The sequence below is a fragment of the Podarcis liolepis genome, assembly GCF_965112155.1.
Source record: "Podarcis liolepis genome assembly, chromosome: 8".
NCBI lineage: Eukaryota > Metazoa > Chordata > Lepidosauria > Squamata > Lacertidae > Podarcis > Podarcis liolepis.
The window spans coordinates 39,433,959-39,457,305 of NC_139560.1; the positions used below are offsets into that span (position 1 = coordinate 39,433,959).

Here is a 23,347-nt window from a genome sequence, read left to right on the forward strand (position 1 = left end):
GGTTGATTTAATGAATTATAGTTGTGGGTGTCATAAGATATTTTATTGTCACTTCACACCATACATTTAAAGTGCATTCCAAATAAATCCCTGTCGTACAAAGAATCATGGGAACTGTAGTTTTGGGTGCTGGAAGTTGTAGTCCTGTGAAGGATAAACTACATCTCCCACTATTCTTTTTTTTGGGGGGTGCAGGATGGTGGGGGGGGTGTACTTTGAATAAATGGTGTGTCTGCATTCTGCAGCCATAGATAAAACTTTAAATGGGCTCGCTTTTTTTTTGTTCTCCCTTTTGATGCTAACTTTACTGCCCCACCTTTCTTCCAAGATCAACTCACCGTTAGTTTTGAGCAATTTATACACAACCTGTCCTTTGAAATGAAGGTCTTTCATCCTCAATTCAGTTTCTATGAGAAAAAAATACTTTTCCTGCTGCGTGTCTCACCCACCCACTCCGGTCATCCCCCCCCCCCATACGTCAATGCTAGGGAATCCCACTAACCTAAGAAAGGAAAGCGCTCGGATATATGAGCTCTGAGCATCCTCTAATCTGGGCGACAATCTCATTTCACAAGTAGCGGAGGGGAGTCATCTCCATGAGTTTGAACCTGCGTCCTCAGGGGAAGGAAAAAAGTGGGGAGGAGGAAGTTTGTCAGGAAAAGGAGGGGGGGAGACCCTCGTTGAGCCGAAGAAGAATGATTAAGAGAAGACTTCGTTGCCTTCCACCCACCTAAAGTCGATAGCACTCCAGCGGACTGGCTGAGGCGGAACTATATAAGCCAGGTGTATGGCAGCCAATTCCGACGGCTGCGAATCGACGCCCAGGACGCAGTTTTTACGGATCGCAGACCAGCCTCCAAGCGAGGAAGTCGCAGGACCGAAGAGGCAACTTTGGCACGGTAAAGTCCTTTCCTCGCCCCTGAAAAGACTCATGACAGGCTTTAGGCAGGTCTCTCAACGTTGTTGTGAATGGACGGGGGCCCCTTGGGTATTACTGAGGGTTTCTGTCTACTAGTATATTTCTGCTTGAAATGAATCAGGGTGCCCTGGGGGGGGGGGGTATGAAGGAACAGTGAAATCGCTTTCCAGGCGATGCACCTGCCAAGGAGGAAGGTGAATGGAAGAAGTTTGCATTTGTGCAGACGCTACAACCACCGGGTGGGTGGGTGTTTCTGTGTTTTCCCCTCCGTTAGATATTTTTTTTCAAAGACAACACTGGGCGAAAGGGAGTTGGAAGAGACAGAACCCAAAGAAGTGGGTTTGTGAATAACTGAATTAATATTCTCCCTCCCTTAATCCTCATTGTTCGCTATATTTGGAGAGCTTACTTAGGGGGATAAAGTACCGAGCTTGGGAGCCCGAGTCCCTTCGTGGTCGGGTTTCCAATCGCTTCTCTCTTTTTCCGAGGGGGTCTAAAACATGGGTGTCCTCGGGAAGGTAGCCCAGGGCCCCACTCAGCAGAATGGGCAGGGCCGGATTTAAAGCGGTAGAGGTATGGGTGGGTGTAGGCGTAAGACCACCCAAATCAGAGCTTGAAGAAAAACCCCACCCTATAAAGACAGGTTACGAATCCAAATACTGTAGTTGCCGTCGATGATAGAGGCGGAGGGATATTAAACCTGCAATTTTGCGAACACTTCGACCAAGCCCCATTTTATTCCCCAGGGTTTATTTCCGAGTAGACAAGCATAGGATTGCGCTGTAAAAAAAAAAAAAGGAACGACGGAGGAATTTTCCAGAAGGGTTAAAAAAAATAAATGAGAATATAGTATTTCGCGATGCAATAGATTTTAGCTGTGTTTGAGGGAGAGACAAAGAGAGACTTTGGTTTCTGAATATAATTTTGGGTTAAGGGTGTAATTTCTTAATAGGTTTGAACAGAGATGCTTAAAAATCGAAATCAGGTTGCTGCTTCCAAGTCCTGGAGTTCGATTTTGAACCGCACCTCGGATGGTCCTGGGTGCCCATTCTAGAAAAGATGTCAAATTACAAATCCTTTAAAATTGCCATATTCCAGGGTGGGGGAAATCAATAAACTGGGGTAGAAAATCCAGGCGTTGTGCAGTGTTGAAAAAAAACAAATAACTACCCCGCCCCATAGAATCACTTTCGAGGTGCGCGCAACGTTGGTGCAACAGCGCGCCCCGGAAATAGCTAACCCGAGCAATGTGTGTGTGGAGTCCCCTATTTGATCACAGACCTAAATATCCGGGTAAGAAATAAGCAGCCACTCCTACAAATTCATTCACAAATGCTCCTTCGGGAGAGGGGAGTCGGGGGAGCCCCCCGCACCCTACTTGGCGCCCCCCTGCTCCGAGTTAAAACTCGTCCGTCGAGCGCTTTAAAGCCCCAGGAGCGCTTGGGAAAGAAAGCCAGGCAAATCCCGCCTAAAGCCCCGCGGATCGCGAAATGCGTGGCCTGCTTAATGCCCTCCTCATAATCCGTGTCTATAAATGTGCCCTAAAGGGCTCCGGGGTCTAAAAGGGAAGCCGCGGCGGCGGCCTGATGGTGGGCGGGGTCGCGGCGGCGGCGGGACCAGCTCCAAGAGCCCCTCCCTCTTCCTCCTGCTCCGCCTGGTGTTCCTTCTCCTCCTCCCTTCACACGCCCCGGCACAGACCCGAGCGCGAAGCGAGCGTCCGGGCTGGCAACTGGCGAGGCACCCGCTGGGACTATTAGCGGAGCGCGCGCCTGGGGAGCTGGCCTGACACCCCTCGCAGCGGCCAAGCTGAGAGGAGCGAGGGCTCCAGCCACTGGAAAGCAGCCTCCGCCGCCGCCGCGCGGACGCCCTACTTTCTCTCCCCGGCGCGGCAACTGCGACACGTGCCTTTGGCGCGCCCGCAATCAGCGGCGACCAACCCGCCGCCCGGAGCGGCCTCGCGCTCGCGGGGCTCGGCGTGTTGTCCCTCCGCTCGAGCCCCAGGCTGCGCGGCCAGTGCCGGCCCCACGATGAGGCGGGAGCTGAGGGCGGGAAGGGGCAGCAGCAGCAGCAGCAGCAGGAGCTAACTGCCGAGCGCTGCCTCCGCCGCCTCGCTCTCTTTCCCCTCAGGAGGCCGAGAGATGCAAGGGGCCAAGCCATGCCGCCGCCGCTACCACGCGCTGCCTGCCCTCTTCTTCTTCCTGCTCTTCACCTCAGGACGGGCGCCCAGAGCCGAGGGCGCCGCCGCCGCCAAGAACAAGACCCGGGACCTCCAGAGCCCGGCGGCGGCGGACAGGAAGGCGCTGCTGGAACTCTTGCTCAGAGCCCTTCGCGAGAGGGGCAGCGGCCACAGCCGCCCTCAGCACCAGGCGCCTTTTCACCCCTTGGGGGCGGAACGGGTCATCGCTCGGCGCTACACGACCGGCGGCGCCCTTTACTCCTCCGCCTCGGTGGATCGAGAAGCCAGAGTGATCTCGTCGTCGTCGTCCTCCTCCTCCAGGGAGCGAGCAGGCGCGCAGGCACCCAGGTTCTTCACCTCTTCCCGGCATTCAGGTAAGCGGAGAACAGCCTAACCCCTAACGGGTCTCGCCCTTCCTGCCCCATCGCAGCTTGAGTCAGAGCTCCCCCCTTGCAGGGGGCAGGGGAAAGAACACGACTGCCGCTGTCCAGGTGCAAAGCGCCACCTCCCCCCCCCCTTTCTCAACCCAGTTCCTACCTGGGACTGAGATCTCAAGGCTTGGATTCCAGGTAAGCTTGAATGAGCCTCCGCCTTCCCTTGCTGATGCGCGCCTCCTCAACGCGATGGTGCTACCTTCTGCTTTCCTCATCGCTAGTAGTTTCGCATAGTAAAGGAGAAGGCTTTAAAATAGGACCATCCCTGCTCACCGCTATTACATTAATGCAGCGGTCATCGTTTGAACTCAGGACAGAAGGTTTACCCTCTGGTTTACTTTGACCTAATGACTTCGAAATGACTTTATTGAAATCGGTGCTACTTTTAACTTTACTTCCAGATGACTGTTAGAAATAGGATCCGGTTGGTAAACAGCCAGGCTGACTTGGTGCTTCCCAAACATATTGCAAGTGGTAGCTGAGTTTTAGGCCATTTTAAAATGCAAATTAACCTGTTGCTTTGCTTACTGTCGCTCATGGTTTCGGTGTGTTCCCTTGCTGCTCCGGCTGTTCTGACAAGCCTTATTTCTCTGGCTGGCTCTCCACAGCCCTGGTTTTGTTGTGTCTAGTACAGAGCGTGGTGTTTGATCCTCAGCAGATCTCCCTAACTTTCCCTGCCTTGTCCTGAAAAGTTCCAGGGTATGCAAGGCTCATTCACTTTCAGGCTCTCCAAGTGCCTATTGAGCTGTTAATTGGTACAGGTCTTCTGAGGCTAAAACCTTAAGGCACAAGCCTCCCAGCTTTATGTACATAGCAGCCGGAGTTCCAGGAGAGTCTGCTGTTGTCTTTCGTTGTGGAGGCAAATAGACCCCAAAGAAATCCTTTTTGCAATCATAAAGGGAGAAGCAACACTGGCTCTTGGCATTTCTGTTCTCTGTGTTCCCTGGCAGGAGGCACCCATCTCCTCTCCTGCACTGACTTAGTTTTTAAAAGGTGGAGGTTTCTTTCATGTGTTCTCAGGTCACAACCTGGCCCCTGGCATTTATTACTCCCATTTTGCTTCTGGCTCCACATTGATCAAGATAAAAAAAAAATGTATCTGTTGTTTAGAAAGCGTGTTACTCTTTTTAACACTTAGAAAGAAGCAAAGCCTTCCTAAACAACTATAGTTAACATTTTTAAGGGCAAAACACAGTTGACACCAACCCACCACATTCCTGGATTTTTAGACAGAGGAAGTGATTAAGTAAGTACTTAGTTTTAGTGGTGACTTTTGTCAAACTTTTTCATCTTGATAATTTCTTTTCTCTTTTAGTGCCTAAGTGGCTGGAAGTGGAGAGTGATGGTTTGCAAATAAGAGACAGAATGCTAGGTGTACCCAAGTCCCACTAAAATACATCAAATGAAGGCAGTGGATTTGATCCAATGGACGGCTTGTGTAAACTGAAGGAGCTCCTGCTCACCAGACAAGGCTGTCCTTATTTTTGCTGGTCCTCCTCCAGCTGTGACCACCCCAAGTCTCATATCACACCATTCCTAAGGGTCTTTGGATGTCAGGATCGGGAGGCTGCAATGAGATGGAGGCAACTAACTCCATCTGGAGTTCATAGGACCTTGCATAGAATGATTTATGTGATTTTTTGCTTCAGTTCTGACTCATCGGAACTTACACGAGTCTGTCTTTGGATTGTACCCAAAGACAATAGTCATTTTCTTTCCCAAGAGCTGCATCTACACGAGGACAAATCTGTGTGAGTTCAGTTGTACATTGTATACTTGTCAATGCATAACTGATATATCTGGTCTGTACAATGCCTTTGGGAAGTTTTCTGTCAGATGCAAGCAAGTGAGCCACTCAATCTGCACTGTAGGCAAGGTGCTTTGGCAGTACAGTGGTACCTTGGGTTACAGACGCTTCAGGTTACAGACTCCGCTAACGCAGAAATAGTACCTCGGGTTAAGAACTTTGCTTCAGGATGAGAACAGAAATCGCGCGGCGGCAGCGGGAGGCCCCATTAGCTAAAGTGGTACCTCAGGTTAAGAACAGTTTCAGGTTAAGAACGGACCTCCAGAATGAATCAAGTTCTTAACCCAAGGTACCACTGTACCTTCATGGTGTCTAGACTAGGGTTGGTGTTAAAATATCCCATGCCAATGTGCTCTTGTCTTAAAATATATTCTTGCATCTCAACCATTTCTCCTGCAGCACTGCGGCTCCAGATAGCAGAGGTGCAGCCACTGATGTAAATTAAAAAATGGATGCACATTTTATTTACATATACTTATTCCACCTTTTTTCATTGCTAAAGTAATTTAATTATTGTTAAATTCTCAGATACGTTCAACAGGTACAGAAGAGTTTGTTTTTCAGTGATATAAAACTCATTAAAGTTTTTCTTTTCTGGAGATAAACTATAGAGAAGCTAATGGAAATTACACTTTCATGGCCTTATGCAGTTTACACAAAGATGGCTGAATTTGTATATTTTGCTAATACAGGGAAATATTAAAAATCTCATGATATTCTAAGATACCATGCTCACAAAAGCACATTTCATTTCCCAGTAAGTCCAAGGCCCTCTGACACCACTTTTACCATTATGCTTGGCATGAAGCTGCTACTCAAGAGCCACAGCATTCAAGTAAAATTTGACAAATGTTAAGTAAGTCTAGTCATAAATTACCACTATCATCTGTTAGAATATTTTCTGCAAACACACACACACAATCAATATCACAGAAATGGTTACGTCCAAATATGAAATTTTATATAATAACCTATTGTTGAAGGAATGCTCAGTTTCAATTGCCAATAAATTGCCTTTTCTTTTTACTTATTCCACATTTTTAGTTGATTACATATTATCTACTCTGTGTGCCTTTTAGTTTGTCCTTTTTCTGATGTAATATCAGGAAGATAGTAACAGACATAATCAGCTCGTCGAGCTAAATTAGCATAAACATGGCATGAAGAAACTATGGATTTTGACAATTATTTGTGAGTTATTACAATTGAGATTAGAAGCCATTGTTTTTAAACAACTTCCATTATTTTCTATGTGAAGATTTCAGGCTACAATGAGAAATTACAACAATTGGTCATTGATTAAGAACAATTCATTAGATCGTTGGGCTTTCTAGAAACTTTTCTCCATGGAAAACACAATACATTATGGTAATCTGTCCTTTTATGAACCAACAAAAAGACTTTAAAAATAGTTATTTTCTGTGGACTCGGCTTCTGCTGCTGATTGAGTTTGGAGCCCTTTAGAATTCATTTTGAATTCTTGCTGGAGCAGTCAGTTCAACCACCATTTTCCTTTATCCCCATACTGCCAAAATGCCAGGAATACAGTCAGTGCTGTCCATGTTCTCAGTGGAGTTAGGATCTGATAACCAAAGAGAGAACCTTATGGACAATTATCATGGCAGTCTGAATGGCATAAAAGTAGTCTTCATTCCATTGGTACCACATTTCAAGAAAGCAAATTCGGCTATTAATATTTTATCCTAGCATGGTTGGTGGAAGGGCACAGCGCCCCCCCCCAAGATGTCAAATTCCATAAAATAACACAGAGGTGGATTTAGGGGCGCATGAATGGTTTGCTCACACTGGGTGCGGAGCTTAGGGGGCACCACAACTATTATGTAGAATGGAAAGGGGGAGGTGGGGGGGATTTTGGACTCTCACAGGGCATTGCTCAAATTTGAGGTCCCAAGGTCTGCCACTGGTTAACATATCTTAAGGTGATCACATTTTCACAGAGTAGTATCCAGTCTTGCAGCCCGCTGCACCCTGGTGCAAACTAGAATGTTTGAGGATCCTCCGGAGCAAATTTAGAGGGGGCATAGGAGGCTGCAGAGTGGAGGGGAAACTGCTGAGAATTGCCACCCTGGCTTTTTCTGCTGACAAATAACTTCCATTTGCAGACAGACAACATTGGGCACCACCTATATGTACAGTATTACACTGGGTTTCTAATTTCATTCCATTTAACTTTAGAATTGTTCTGGAATGTTTACTGATCTCATGCTTTTATCTTCAAATAGCACACGTTCAACCTTTTTTTGTTTTAAAGAAAGGACTACTTGGATATATAGTGTGTACTAGAAAAGCCTTCAGTAAAAGATTGTGAGTGGCATAAATCTGAAACCACTATTTTATTCTTTAATCAAAGTTTATGTTGGAGCAGCTAAATGAACTCCTGTAATGTGACCTTTTCATGTACATCAGGGGCTCCCATTCAGGTGGTCTATGGCATGTCTTTGGATTTATGGCTGAAGACCACAAGTGGTGCATCTATTGCATTAAATATCTGTACAGTATTGATTTTTAATTGTATTTTCATCGCTTCTTTTATTTATTTTCTTTTATTGCAGTTTGAATTCCACAGAATTCAAAGAAGCAATAAAAATAAAATAAAAAGCCACAATTTTGTTTGCTCATTGACCTCTCAGCTCTACCTTTCTAACTGGTCCTATGCATGAAACAGGTAGCATACCTGAGGAAGCTACAGCAGAGGCCCTGGATTTCAGTTTTCTACATATCATCCTAAATTTTGGTTCTAGAACCACATTTTATTTGTTCCTGTCAGTGATCTTGACATGTGGAATGACTGCTGATGCCTCCCTAGCTTTATCTGCCAACCTATCTAGATGAAGTATGATATCTGTTACTTTCATGCCTGGCATGCAGGAACATCATTGTGCCATCTCCATGGCCATGACAAATCCAACTGTCTGTTTCCATTATAATCAGATCACTTACTATCAGTAGAACCTGGGTCCCTGGTGGTGGATTCCTGGCACAAGAGGATAGTTGTTTGTTCCCTCATGAATAGTTCCTCTCTGATTCTAATTCTCTGTGACAATAGAGTCCATGGTAGTGAAATGCTTTTGGCATGTCTTTAAAGACCTCATCCACAAACTTCTCTGCCTCTCTGTTTCTCCAGGTTGACTACTTTGGCCTTAAGGGATCAAACTTGTTCCCTGAGAGGCAAGAGTTCATTGCACTAATTACACTCTCAAGGCTTCTGTCCAGCAGGTACATGTGCCATTCTGTGCAACACACGTGATACAATGGCTTTTTGTTGTTCACTTGGGAATTTGTAATTTGCAATATTACATTTTTAATTGTAATATTAACATGGGAGAGAGAGGACTGTCTGTACTGGTCTCCTCACTCTGTTGCTAATCTCACACAGGTGCCCAATTTGCTTGTTTGTTTTTCTTTGATACTTTTTCTCAGTGGGTTTGAGGCATTTTCTCATCGGGGGCTTCCTCTCCTGCAGTTTATCTTGCTTGCATGATTCCTTGCCCCTCTGCCCCACCCGATTGTATGACATACCTTATTGACAATATGCAACAAAATCCTTTGTTTTCAAAAACAATGAAGAATTTTGTGGTACTTTAAAGACTAGCACATCTGGTATGAGATAACCTGGTATGGATGGGAGTGCAATTCATCATATGCAACACTTCATCACAGATCTGATGAAGCGGACTCTCGTTTATGAAATCTAATGCTACAACAAATCTGTTAGTCTTTAACTGTGTATAGTTTGTGGACTTACTATGCCATACTTCATTGCCCATTCTTGCCAACGTGAATTCTAGCAAGCATAGTATTTTTCATCCTCTTTATTCATTGACCAGAAGGTTTTTTAAAAACAAAAACAAAAAGTTCTTCTCACAGTAAGTTGAAGACATTTCCATTCCAAAGCAACAAAGCCTTCTTGGTGTGCTTGGTTGATATTTCTGACTCTGGATGGAACTGCCTTCATTGGTTGATATTTCTGACTCTGGATGGAACTGCCTTCAGTTCACTCTGATAAGCTATCTCATTTGCCACATTTCCTGTAAAAATGGTGGGCCCATGCATGATCAGAGATCTCGACTGCACAGAGCTGAAAACTTGGGGAAAGCCCTCTGCTTTTGCAGAAGTGCTTGGCTGCCATATCCTTCCCATCCCATCACCCCTCATAAGTTTGGGGGAAATATACTAAAGGAGATGGTGATAGAAATTGGCAGATGAAAGAGCTGGTGGGTCTTGTCATGCATTGGAGAATTTTTATCATAAGCTGAATACTTTTCTAAGCATTCTCAAGGCTTGGGAAAAACCCAAACCAATTCTAAATTGAAATGATTAGTTACATGTGGATGCCCCACCAATGATTAAGTATAAGAATTGTAAAGCATGGTGAATTCTGAAGTTTGCTTTCTGTGAGACATACAATTGGTAGTGTATAGTTATACTTCTTAGGTTCCTTAGTTACTCTTTATTTTCCCTGATGACTCTCTTAAATTAATAGCCCTAAAACCACAGAGGTGGTTTCTACTTGATAGAAAATGTGAGAAGCTAATCACTTGTTTTAGAAATAGGAGCACAAATGTATATTCTTTTGATGCTTGAATCACAGCACCTGTTGTTTTTCTTGAATTCCCATAGTATGAGTCTTATTAAATAGTTATTGGGTTGCTTCTTGCTTTGATTTCCCCTTACTATGACTGAGACCTAATTTATTTGCCCTACTTTTATAATGTCAGTTTCGAACTGTGGGGCTGACATGCTATCCCTCATTTCACTGGCAAACATCCCAGTCCAGCAAAATATACTACAAGCAAGCATAGCATATACTAATTGGACTAATGGCTTCAAACTAAATCTCTCACAGTTCAGTTCCTAAATAAGCAACTGACCCAATATGTGTAGGTTTCTTGCTGATAGAAGGTTTTAAATTGAGAGAAAACATAACATTTTTGATCATCAGATATGCTGGACAGTGGTTTGCATAAATAAATGCATCAATCATCCTTTATTTCTCTTGCCTTTCTGACTCTGCTCTAACTTCGTTTGTTGTTATTTTTGCCTCCTCTGTGTCTCATATCCTCAGGGGTAGCATGGGGGGCATGGGAAACTGCAGTGAGTTGAGGAAACAGCAAAAAATTGGGAGCCCCACCTTGCACAAGCAGAAATGCTTAGTGCTTACTCAAAGCCACCACTGGATACAACCGAATAATAGTAGTCTTAATAATAATATGAAACATTTGGACCATAAGGTCCGTTGCTCAAATTACAAGGGAACCAGAAGGTGCTTGGGTCACTTAACTTTTGTGGAGACTTCCTTAGTTACCGTTCACTATTTATGGGGTGGGTGGTTGATGATTTGATTAACATTGGAATAAGCAATAACCACTGAGTGCAAATGCACCTGCACTGGATACTAGAGTCTCAAGGCAGAGAAAATGAAACAGATGCAGAACAAAGTGTTATTAAATGTCACATACAATTTTGGACACTGGGTGCCAGTGACTACATCAAAAGATACAGTGATAACAGAGGGGGGAGTGGAAATAGATTCAGGCAGTAATATTTGCCTTTGAAACAGGAGATATAATCAGAGCAGCAGCCAGATATGCATTCATGGATTGCACTCCCTCACTTGGATTTGATGCAAAGGAAAAACAGGTATTGGAGTCATGGAATTCTGATGATCCCATACTGTACTTCACTCTCCCTCTGCCCCATTGGTTTCATGTAGATGAGAGGTGGTTAATCATTTGGCTACATGGGCAAGATCTTTATCAAGATCTGCCTCCTAGGTCAAATTTGATACGTGTATAGTGTCTTTCTGGCATCTGTATCGGGGGAACAATGGAGGAGTTTACCTTTGGGGGTGAAGTCAAACTATTGGAAGGTTGAGGTGCCTGCTGTGGCTGTAGAGATTGATACGGAAAAGACATGTTTTGTTGCTGGTGGGGCAGATGAAGGCATCTGGTTGTGCTGCTACAGATGCCCCATGGTATTTCTTCACTCTGCACTCTTCCCAGTGGTCATACACTGTGGTTTGCAAGCCTCCCTGCACTGCCATTTAAAGCTTTCAGTTGCAAAGGCTTAAAAAGGAAGTGGAGGGAACCAAAGTCTCCCCATGCTTCCATTTCAAGTCTCCAGAATCAGGAACTCATAGGGAGTGGAGAAACTTGTAGAATACTTTAAAATAGCCCCTATGGTCTCCAGAGGCTCAAACAGGAGTATAGGGGCTACATTACGTTGTAGAAGCCTCTTTAAAGCATCTGTCACATGCAAGGTGCTTCAAAGGGTGTGTTGCACAGGGCTTTTATCCTTGCTCAGGGGATGACAGCCTGTGCAGGATTAAATCCTGTCCTTCTGCCCATCATCTGATGGGCAGGGAGGCATGGGTTCAGGAAAAAGGTCTTACAAGCCTAATTGGATCCCCTGGTGGGCCAAGACTGGCCCATGGGCTAGAGGTTCTCAACCTCAGTGTACATGTTAAAAAGCATGGGGGACAAAATTGAAGCTAAAAAGTCTACTCTCATGCAAAGGATGAAAAAATTGATTATTACCATCACCACTGCTACTACTATTAATTGCTTATACCCCTCCCACCCAGTTGGGATGCCCCAGCTGCTCTGGGCAGCTTCCAGCATAACATAAGCACAGTGAGACATCAAACTGGGGGCATATCCACATTACAAACTTCCTAATACAGGGAGTAAGGGACGCGGGTGGCGCTGTGGGTTAAACCACAGAGCCTAGGACTTGCCGATCAGAAGGTTGGTGGTTCGAATCCCTGCAATGGGGTGAGCTCCCTTTGCTCGGTCGCAGCTCCTGTCAACCTAGCAGTTCAAAAGCACATCAAAGTGCAAGTAGATAAATAGGTACCGCTCCGGCGGGAAGGTAAATGGCGTTTCCATGCGCTGCTCTGATTCACCAGAAGTGGCTTAGTCATGCTGGCCACATGGCCCGGAAGCTGTACGCCGGCTCCCTTGGCCAATAAAGCGAGATGAGCGCTGCAACCCCAGAGTTGGCCACGACTGGACCTAATGGTCAGGGGTCCCTTTACCTTTACCTAATACAGGGAGTAAGTAACCTGGGAAAAAGTACAATAAAACCTGGCAGGAAATAGAGATGTGCTTTGGATATGGATGAATGCCAAGCCAAGGCAGGGTGCTTCTGAGAGATTTTGAGTTTGTCTGAGATGAAGCAGGATGTGTGCAAAGCTGCATAAGTCAAAGCAGGGACCCTTGAAATGCCTTGTTGTGCCTCAGCAAGCCATACATAAAAAGCAATTAGTAAATGTCTCCAAGCTTACCATATAAGGAAAAGACCAAGCTATGGCGGGAGGAGGGAAAGGGAGCAGCTTTGCAAAATTAAAAGATTTGTCTCTAGCTTAAGAAAAAGTAGAGGATCAAGAAGGTGGAATTAGCTTGTAATCAGAGGGAATGATTTTGCCCACTCCAGAATCACCTATACAGCCTGCCTAGCACAAAAGCCTTGGGTCTTATCTGTCTGCAGTTTGGCATGTGTCTTACTCTAGAGTATCTCTCCCTATCTCTTCAATTTTCAGACCAATTACCCACAAAATACTATGGAAGTTTAAGATATTCCTATTTATAAATCCAGAAACTATAATGGTTGCAATTTCAGGAAAATTACTACAGTTATCCTTCTAACATGTGTCAGGATTCATGTGCTCAGAAGATGTGACTTTGCTTGCAAATTTCATCCAATTCTATCCTAAAATAAAAATATCATATGGGAATTTTCTTTTTTTAAAAAATTAAAAATTAATTGTGCCTAGCACAGATGTCCCTACACTCATTTTCCGTAATTTGCTAAGCTTTATCTGGGTGGGTGAAAATATAAGAGCTTGACATTGTTATTGAATTCTGGAAAAGTTGCAGATATTCTTGGATTTGCCAGTAGTGAATGGAGGTGGGTGTGGAGAGAAATGAAGCAGACATAGACTGAACTTGAGTCAAAATCAAGCGGCTAACAAAACACCACAGGCCAAGGTGGACTGTTTCCCAACACACCAATGTGAGATCTGAATTTTGTGATCAGTGTGTAGCCATGGGCAAATAATTTTGAAGGGCAAGGTATGCTTTTAACAATACATGGAAATTAATTAGACCCAATCAATATGTAGGGAAATAAGTGATGGACCGATGAACAATTTCATACCAGATTTGCGGTGGAACAGAAGCCCTTGCTATTGAATATTTGCTTTCAGGTCATCAGTTTGAATAAATCTATCTTAGAAGAAGGCCTATGAACAAACTGTTGAATGAGCAAAATCAAAACATTGATTTTACTCAGTGCTTTAGATATGAACAAACATGTAAGAGTGACAGGCCTCTCTGCCTTAAGGCATTTTAATCTGATTAAGAGAATGGCAATAAACAAAGAATAGAAAATGATCAAATAGAATAAAGGTTGTATCGGCACGAGGCCATCCTTATGTTTTTGGTGACTGTATGTATTGATGTATGTTTATCAGTGATGGCATTCTTGCAACACGTTCAATTAAGTTTGGAATGAAATAAGCAGGAGTGTAGATGATTGTGTTAGAAAGCTTTCTAGAAAAGGAATAATATAGTGATGGACTTAAGGGACTAAATTATTTTGAGAGGATAAACACCTGGTTTAAATGTACAGTAACATGTTATTAAGCTGAGCTACACATGAGACATGTGCCTGTGCAATCCATTCCCACTTCCTGTACCCTTCTCTCCATGCCATGATTTAAGACTTGTTCAGATAATAAGTAATGGCCTTCTGTTATGACCAAACTGGGCCAACTAGAAACTGACACCAGCTCATGTTTTCAAAGACTGGTTTGATCTGAACCTGGCAACCATGGTTCCCAGTTTAGACGTCAAAAGAAACTATGGTTACTCACTCTAGCAATCACCATGGGTTATGAAGTTGGCTTGTTTAGAATAACCGTAATTTGAGACAATCCATTATCTCATACATGATGAAACAACAAGGGAAAGTCAAAAGCATTTGAACTTTTATTATTTACTGAGTGAGAGGAGGACAGGGAAGCACTCATGTAATGCCAAACCATGGCTTAGTGTTATATCTCAACATGAGCATTATGTCTAAATTTGGCCACTGTACTTTTTTGGTGTCATTGTATCTGGGTATTTCCATGACTAGTGCAGTGTAAATGCATAGGAAAAATGCAAAAAGTAGATAGCAAATAGAAATGGGTTAAACCACAGAGCCTAAGACTTGCTGATCAGAAGGTCGGTGGTTCGAATCCCTGCAACGGGGTGAGCTCCCGTTGCTCGGTCCCTGCTCCTGCCAACCTAGCAGTTCGAAAGCACGTCAAAGTGCAAGTAGATAAATAGGTACCGCTTCAGCGGGAAGGTAAACGGTGTTTCCGTGCGCTGCTCTAGTTCGCCAGAAGTGGCTTAGTCATGCTGGCCACATGACCTGGAAGCTGTACGCTGGCTCCCTCGGCCAATAAAGCAAGATGAGCGCCGCAACCCCAGAGTCGGTCACGACTGGACCTAATGGTCAGGGGTCCCTTTACCTTTACTATGTAGTTTTATGGAAGTATAGGTCCAAAGTTGAGACCACAGAAATAGACATAGAACAATAAAAATATTTCCTTTTTAGGGTTAGTTTTTTGTTTTAGTCATGTCCTGCAATTTTTAAATAGCGGGTGAGTCCTAAGTATTTAGAGCAAAAGCAAAACAAATAAAAACTGTTTAGTGTTCATACTAGATGGTTATTAATCAAGATGCTCCTAGAACAAAGGACTTCTATGAAAAAGCTTTCCCCCCCCTCCTTTGGAAGGAAGCGTGGGATGTAAATTAAATTAATTTTGGGCAGTAGTCAACTAATTTTAACTCAGAGTTGACCCATTGGAATGAATGAAAATGTCTAAGCTCATTAATTTCAGTGGGTTTATTCTGAGTAAAAGTTAGTGGTTTGGAAATGTGACAAAATGCATATTTTTGTCATGTCATAGCAAAAAAGTAAAAGGTAAAATAACAATAAAATAGCAATAACTATAGTACGGATATGTAAACTGGGAACTTCGCAAAAGGGTTTACATCACTTTATTAAATCAGATTTCTGAATTGGAAACATTTATTTGTAGACCAGGGGTCACCAACCTTTTTGGACCAGTGAATACTTGGTCTTTAGCTCTGGCACAGCAGAAGACATATATGAACCTCTTCACAATGTTTTTACATTTGCCTTCTTGGGGATTGGGAGGGCAGGTCTTTAACACCTACACCTATTGTGTAGCAGTATTTGCAGAAAATCACCTATAAGGGGCTACCTAATCGTAGACAAAACCATGACAGGGAAGATGCATCCAAGTTGCTAGGGAAAAAGGAAGGGCAAAGTGGAGATTCTAAGCACTCGAAAATAAGACAGATTTGGGAAAAGTGCACTAAACGGGAGGGGAAAGCATAGGACCCTAGGGATTACTGTTGCCTGGTGTCCAAACAACTAACTTTTCATTTACGGCTCTGACTTCACTTATTGGCTAAGAACACTAACAAGCAGAAGTAGCAAGTCTAGTTCATTTTACAGAAATTGCTTAGAAGGGTACCTGTAAATTGTGCTTCATGGCTTTCCTTCAAGGAGGGCTAGAGATTTGCTTTCTCTTTTAAATGAAAGTTCAGAGTTTGGAGTCCTTTCTGGGATGCCAGTGATGGTTTTCATGGGTGCAGTGAATGTCACTGGATTGATGACTCCTGGTGCATACATTTTCTGGCTGCTTCCATTCATATTCCTGCCCAGTGATCCTTAGAGATGGAGTACACAGTCAGCTCAAGTTTTACATCTGTTCCTAAACCACTAACCACAGGGAAGGACAAATAAATTTAAATGTACGTGCACATGGAGAATTTCTGATAGATGCAAAATAGCATGCTGGGGGGAAAGGCTCTATCATAGCCTATCTTTCTAAATTATAGTATATACAGGGAGTTCAGACATTCAGTCCCTCACCTTCATCTCTATTGTATCACAAACTGGTTCTTAAGTACAAATCAATGCTTTCTAATGCAGGCTTCAAGGAACTCTTTGATATTTTTAACCACAGAAGTGCAGCTGTAATCCCTCCTAATTCATTCTGTAGTGCTACGAACAATTGTTGTTGTTGTTGTTATTATTATTATTATTATTATTATTATTATTATTATTATTATTATTAATGTAAGCAGCTTTAATAATAATATCAGTGGGTATTATAATATATGCTCATAGTTTGAGCATATTCACTATTACCAACCAAGCCTGCATGACCTCCGGATCATATATTACACACATACACACATATTACTGTGGAGTTGATATTTTAAGGTTTTAGACTGCTAACTAGAGCATGTCACAGGGAAGCAGAGCTATAATTTTATTACTAGGGACAATTAGCAAAAATCCATTGAGTCTCAATTTGGATTCAAAGGTTGAAACACTCTTCAAAAGAGAGACGTATAAGTTTCCTCCATTTCACAGTGCCCAAGAGTCTGGAGTCAGTTCTGTATGTCTGGAACAGTGAATCAAGAATCCCCTTGTGTGTCAATCAGAATTTCTTAGTTTCTTATAGCTATGATTGGGGGGTGGGAAAGGAGGTACCAAATGGCAAGCCTTTGTAGGTCATCCTCAAGACATGCTCAGCATGGACTACTCTGAAGAGTCCTCAAAATATAACTTTAGAAACTAACAAATATGCCTAAAGCGAGAACACAGTTCTGTATCTTGTTTACATGTATGAAAACAACACAGAGGGTGTTCTACACATAGAGAGCAGCAAAATGGAAAATGCAGTGGGGAGAAAGAAAGTAAGAAGAATAAATAGCAGACAATGTGTATGTTGTACCAGGGGAAATGAAGTAAAGGAGGGATAAAAGAAACATTTAAATCAGTTTGAATAATCCATTAAAATTAACAGCTAAACACTGGATAGAGCAAAGCTGCAATCATATGCACACTTGCATAGAATTCAGGAGACTTCTCAGTAAACATGCATAGGATTGTGATGGGTGTGGACTGTTTCAACACTGCAGTAGGATAATATAGAAGGGAATGGAAAGCTGGAGATATTAGATTAAGGTTAACATATATAAACTTGAATCATTGGCTGATGTGTCCAAGGTGCTATCTATATTGACTGGTGAGAGCTTTGAAAGCGCTTTCTCAGCCCTGCTGTCTGAAATCACGGATAACTCTAGAAGCTTGGACTTTCTGAATGGAAAACTTGCACTCAGCTAGTCAGCTGCAGCCCCTGAAGAAATGTGTGTGGATGTTTTCGCCCTGGATTGGTGCAGTAAGGAAAAGAGGAAGTAAAGACAGAATTTTGATAAATGGCAGCAGAGAACATGATCATCAAAACAACAAGATGTTAACCTATAGGAACAAGGGAGGAAGCCTGCAGAGGCAGAAAAGGAATTTGGTTGAACTGGACTGCACAATGTCTGGCTGAAAGGCATGCTTTTGATACGTGGCCAGGCAAAGGAATGAATGTACACTGATGTGGACCATTTATTCTTAGAAATATTCATTACTAATTTGAGTAACAATTGCTTGCCAAAGGAAAAGTATCTCTGCTGTGTTGTTAATAATATTTAGGGCTGCAGTTTCCACTGCTGCCTGTCAAATATTTTCAAAGGCATCGTGTAGGCACAATCCAACACAGACTCAGTCAAGAGGCTTCAGGATAATTATATGTAGGATGCTAAATATGTTCATTAGGCTTGAACTGAAAGCATATGTGGTACTTTTTGCAAACACTTCTTATTTTTAGGGTTTCAAGGCAACAACCCTAGAGAGACAGGCATTCAGAATAAAGACAATGTGAGGGAAAATTGTCTTAGGTTGCCATAAGTGCATCCTGGGGTCTTTTTTTGGAGGGAGGGGCTGTTTAAATAGCAGGCAAATTTTATTTTTATGTGCCTATTGGGGAAAGCATTTAGAAACCTGACCCTGTGACCATTCATCCCTCCTGCCAAAGAAATATCAGTCATGTGCCTCCCCTCCTACTGCAAGGTCTTTTATTCCACCTTTCAGGAAACAATAGTATTATGCATTTTCAAACTCCCTGAATACCTAAATGCTAATCATTCACTGAAGTTTGTACTACTAAAAAGTGTTGTGAATGTCAGCTTAACTTGATTTCTAACTTAAGCTTCCTATCATGTGTGACTGTTCTACAACCCCCCACATATGGATTACTTCATGGCTTAGGGCTGTAATTATCTGCTTGAGCCTCCAGCTGCTTGTCCCACAATCAAGCAAATTAAATCATTACAAATCCAATATACCTTACTATGCTGATCCTACTAAGTTGCTGAGAACCTATATAAAGCATTGTGCAATCCTACACAATCTTGTTCTCATCTTAAGTGGTGCCTCTATATTCCCAAATGTTTTACAAAACAATAAAATATTTCTCTAACAGTTGCATTTATTTCAGAATAATGTTGTTGAAAAGACCAAATAGTCATTAAACAAATGTTTGTAGCCATCAAACAAATGGCTTTTTGCATTCTTTTAATCAAGCAATGTGCTTCAGAATATAATATCTTCAAAATATATATTTAATATTAAGTAGCACATTTGTAGAATATGGTAAAACTCATGGTGTACAATTGACCGAGAAATGCTGCTGAGAAAGTCCAAATGAAATTATAGTGGTACCTCAGGTTAAGAACTTAATTCGTTCTGGAGGTCCGTTCTTAACCTGAAACTGTTCTTAACCTGAGGTACCACTTTAGCTAATGGGGCCTCCTGCTGTCGCTGTGCTGCCACCGCACGATTTCTGTTCTCATCCTGAAGCAATGGTACTATTTCTGGGTTAGCGGAGTCTGTAACCTGAAGCGTCTGTAACCCGAGGTACCACGGTAATAGGAATACTGCAAAGATTTCAGGCTTAGTCTTCCAAGTTCTGCACTCGCACAAGTTCCAAGAAAAATGAGGAAAGGTTGGATAAATGCCTAGGGTCTCTTATATTGTGGAAGTGATCTAGACACAATGAACTGCTGCTAGATTCTGCTGCTTGCTGAATGGAAGCTGCTGGCCCTGACTTGCAGAAACCTGTAGGAGGACCAGAATGATTTGACCCATCCTATAAGCTCTAATGGTTATTTTGTTGAATGTTTTTGAAACCTGGGTCAAATGACCTGGTAGAATTTATTCTGCTGGATGTGGGTGTTCATATGTTCTCTTGTTTTGCCTTTATAACTTATTAGAGCAGTGTTTCCCAACCTTTTTTGGGCAAAGGCACACTTGTTTCATGAAAAAAATCTCGAGGCACACCACCATTACAGCCCCGTGACGTCAGCGCGCAGCGTCACGCCGGGAGGGACATGAATTGCTAGCAAATTACATAATCACCTCCTTGAGGGCTGGCTCATCTTCTCCGAAGGCAGAACCCCATTAATTAACAGCACAGACTCACACCATAGCCAAGACGAGGGGGGAAAACCTCAGTCATGCACAGTCATGCACATGTGGGGGCTAAATGAGGACGAAGACCGGGCAGAGAGCAAGGTTCAAATCACCCCACCTGGCCAGGACAATCCCTGGGTGCTCCCTTGGGCCACTCGCCTGACCCACCTCGCAGGGCTGTTGTTGTGAGGATAACACGGGGAGAACCACACGCGCCCCCGGGAGCTCCTTGGAGGAGAAAGCGGGCGATGAATGCAATGCACGAAATATATGAGAGGCGACCAGGTTTTGCAGGTGAGGGGCCCCCGCCAGCCTCCGCTTCCAACACCCGGCGCAACGACGCCGAAGTTTCCCCCCGGGCTTGGCTCGGGGAGCAGCGCTGCTCCCCCCCGGCTCCCCTTCGCCCTCCCGGCTCTCTCTGCCGCCCACTGGGGACCCCCCTCACCTGCCAAGTCCGGAGCGCCGGTGGAAGTTGCATGCATGCATGCAGGGCGCCGCGTTGCCATTGCATTGCACTGCACTCCATGCAACGCCTGCACGCATGCATTGCCTTGCACGCCCGCCAAGGGGTCTCCCCGCGGTCCGATGCGTCCCCTCCGGCGTGGATGCAGCATTGCAAAAATAAAAAAACCCCGACGCAGCCCTACCTGGGGGGCAGCCTCCGCCTCCACCGCTCTGCCTCCGCGGGGATCCCCGGGCTCCATCCTGCCGCCCGATCTCTGCGGGGGCGCAGGCAGGCTGCGCGGGGTCTGCGCGGAAGAGCCCCTGCCCGCCCGGCCGCCGCCGCTGCGCTCATTCCATGGCCAGGAGAAGAGCGCTTCAAACAAAACGCCCGGCCCGCCAGGCCACGCTGGGAAACGTAGTTCGCGCACCCCGCGCGGGCGCAGAGCCCAAGGGCGAGGGGACTACGGATCCCGGCAGCCCCCGCGCCGGGGACGGAGGGGGAGAGGCCGGGTGCAGGGATGGAGGGACGGGTGGGCGAGCGAGTGAGTGAGTGGCAGCCGCCAAGCCTTGGCCGAGAGCCAGGAAGGGCCTCCCCGGAGGAGGAGGAGGGAGGCGCAGAGCGGGAGGGAGGGAGGGAACCCCAGGGCTCATCTAGTGACGGCGCCCCAATCGAAAATTTGACTTTAAAAAAATAAAAATCTTTCAAATTTTTTAATTTTTCCCGCGGCACACCAGGCAACATCTCGCGGCACACTAGTGTGCCGCGGAACAGTGGTTGGGAAACACTGTATTAGAGGCAGTATAATACTACAAATAGAAGCCAATTCTGTTCTGCCTCCACACTGCTACATATTTGCCTCCTGTCTAGGAATGGACTGAAGTGCTTATTCCAAATTTGTCACCCCATTCTGAAGGCAGTGAATTCCAGGTAGCTGTTTCAGAGGCTGTGGTTTTGCACCCAAAATAGTTTTTTGGAGGAAGGGCTTACCATAGCAGTGAAAGCATGAATTCACTCTCCCCCCTTTTTTCTTTTCTTTTCTTTCTTCATGGCCCCTCTTCTCCCTTGAAGTTTGGTATTTGCCCCCAAATGCCCCTTAAAAATATGGCAAAAGCCTGAAATGAAAGTTTGAGGACCTGATTCTGCTCTAGACAGAAACAGGCAGCAAGACTCTATCTTTGTTTTTTTCCTTGAAACATTCTGGCACCACCTGCTTCCCTCACCACCTGGTCTGGCCCCCAAAATAATTAACACAATCAAGGAACAGGCATGTTTTTAGTACAGTATGTCTCACTATCCTTTCATTAAATTTCATTTAAGGGAGCTTTCAAGTAGATCCTTCCTATTGTAAGGACATTCTCTGAAATGTTTGGCTTAAAGAATTCAAACAGTTTACAAATGTTCGTAGGTGGTTCTGCATGAACATTGTACAGTTCGGATAGTAAAGTGTTTGCGATCTTTATGGCTTCATCTCTGTCTAATATTTCTACAAGATACAGTAGAAAGATACAGTACCATCTCCTAACCTGGATAGCTCAGTTGGTTAGAGTGTGATGCTGATAATACCAAGGTTGCAGGTTTGATCCCCATATGGGACAGCTTCATATACCTGCACTGCAGGGGGTTGGACTAGATGATCCTCAGGGTCACTTCCAACTCTACAATTCTATGATTCTAGCAATCCTACACATGCTTGTTTGAAATCATTCAGTCAGGATTATACCAGACTGAGTGTGTTTTGTGTGTAGTGTGCTTTCTTCTTTGGCGATCACTCATAGCTGAGTAAGATTGTTTGCCATAAACATGGTTTTAAAAATGAGTCCGTAAGTGACTGTGGAGGCCAATTCTGTTTTCCGGGTGGGAGTTGATCATGGTGAGGGTTTGCCAAGTGTACTTTCCTCTTAGCGTGTTTCTCCCTTTCATCCTGAGTTTAAGCGTTTTCAAAGCCCATTACACTTTTGGTAAGGGCTGTTCTCCAACTGGAGCGCTCGCAGGCCAGTGTTTCCCAGTTGTCGGTGTTTATACTACATTTTTAAAGATTTGCCTTGAGAGAGTCTTTGAACCTCTTTTGTTGACACCAGCATTACGCTTTCCATTTTAAAGTTAGTAATAGAGTAGTTGCTTTGGAAGCTGATAATCAGGTATCCACACAACATGACCAGTTCAACAGAGTTGGTGTTGAAGAATGATTGCTTCAACACTGGTGATCTTTGCTTCTTCCACTACACTGGCATTAGTTTGTCTGTCTTCCCAAGTGATGTGTAAAATTTTTCGGAGACACCGTTGATGGAATCTTTCAAGGAGTTGGAGATGGCATTTATAAGTGGTCCACGTTTCACAAGCATTCAGTAAGGTTGGTAGTACAACAGCTTTGTAAACAAGGATTTTGGTTTCCCTGCCAATGTCCTGGTCCTCAAATACTCTGCACTTCAGTTGGGAGAAAGCTGCACTCGCAGAGCTCAGGCGATGATGGATTTCGGCATCAATGTCTGCCCTTGTGTAAAGTGTCACGTGCAGCACTGCTGCCAAAGCACAATAACATTTTTAATTTTACAATGAATAAAAAATAACTATCTTTTTTGTTCCACAATTAAATCACTAAATCTTTTATTGCCACAATTTTTTAATTATCTCCCCCCCCCCTAAATTGCTTTAGTGGTGGTGTTCTCTTGTATGACATTTTACTGTTATGAAATGCAATGATGTCAGACTCTTTTGGTGGGATCTTTGTAAATCTTAGCTGGATCTGGGCCACAATACACCCTGCCAGTGTAAGTCATATTACAAGAACTCATGACAGAGAAGTACTTGAAGGACTAAACCTGCAGCTATTTCTCCTGAGAAATAGTGAGCTTTTCGTAATAATGGATTTCTGTATGTAAACATAGCATTAAATTTTCTGGATATTAACTTGTGACCGGTAACTACAGTGGTACCTCTGGTTGCGGACACGACTTGTTCCAGGGTGCTGTGCGCTCCCCGAAAAGTCTGTAACCAGAGTGGCGCTTCTGCGCATGTGCAAAGCATGCAGAACGCTTTTGTGTGTGTGTGGTAAAACCCGGAAGTAAACACTTCCAGGTTTGCTGCGTTCTTAACCCGAAAAACCACAGCATGAAGCATTTGCAAGAAGAGGTATGACTGTATTGCTTTTCAGATT

General features: G+C 44.0%; 1 protein-coding gene across 2 annotated transcripts in view; it reads left to right on the forward strand.

Moving 5' to 3' along the window:
* The first annotated feature begins 590 nt into the window (after positions 1-590).
* ALKAL1 (ALK and LTK ligand 1) overlaps positions 591-23,347 on the forward strand; it is a 34,261-nt gene continuing 11,504 nt past the window's right edge. The window contains exons 1-2 of one of the 2 annotated variants that reach the window (XM_083518076.1): positions 591-899; positions 3,047-3,469. In XM_083518076.1, coding sequence (XP_083374202.1) covers positions 788-899; positions 3,047-3,469 — 535 coding nt within the window. In that variant the 5' untranslated portion in view covers positions 591-787. The remainder of the gene's footprint in view (positions 900-3,046; positions 3,470-23,347) is intronic. The other variant, XM_083518075.1, reaches the window with a different exon arrangement.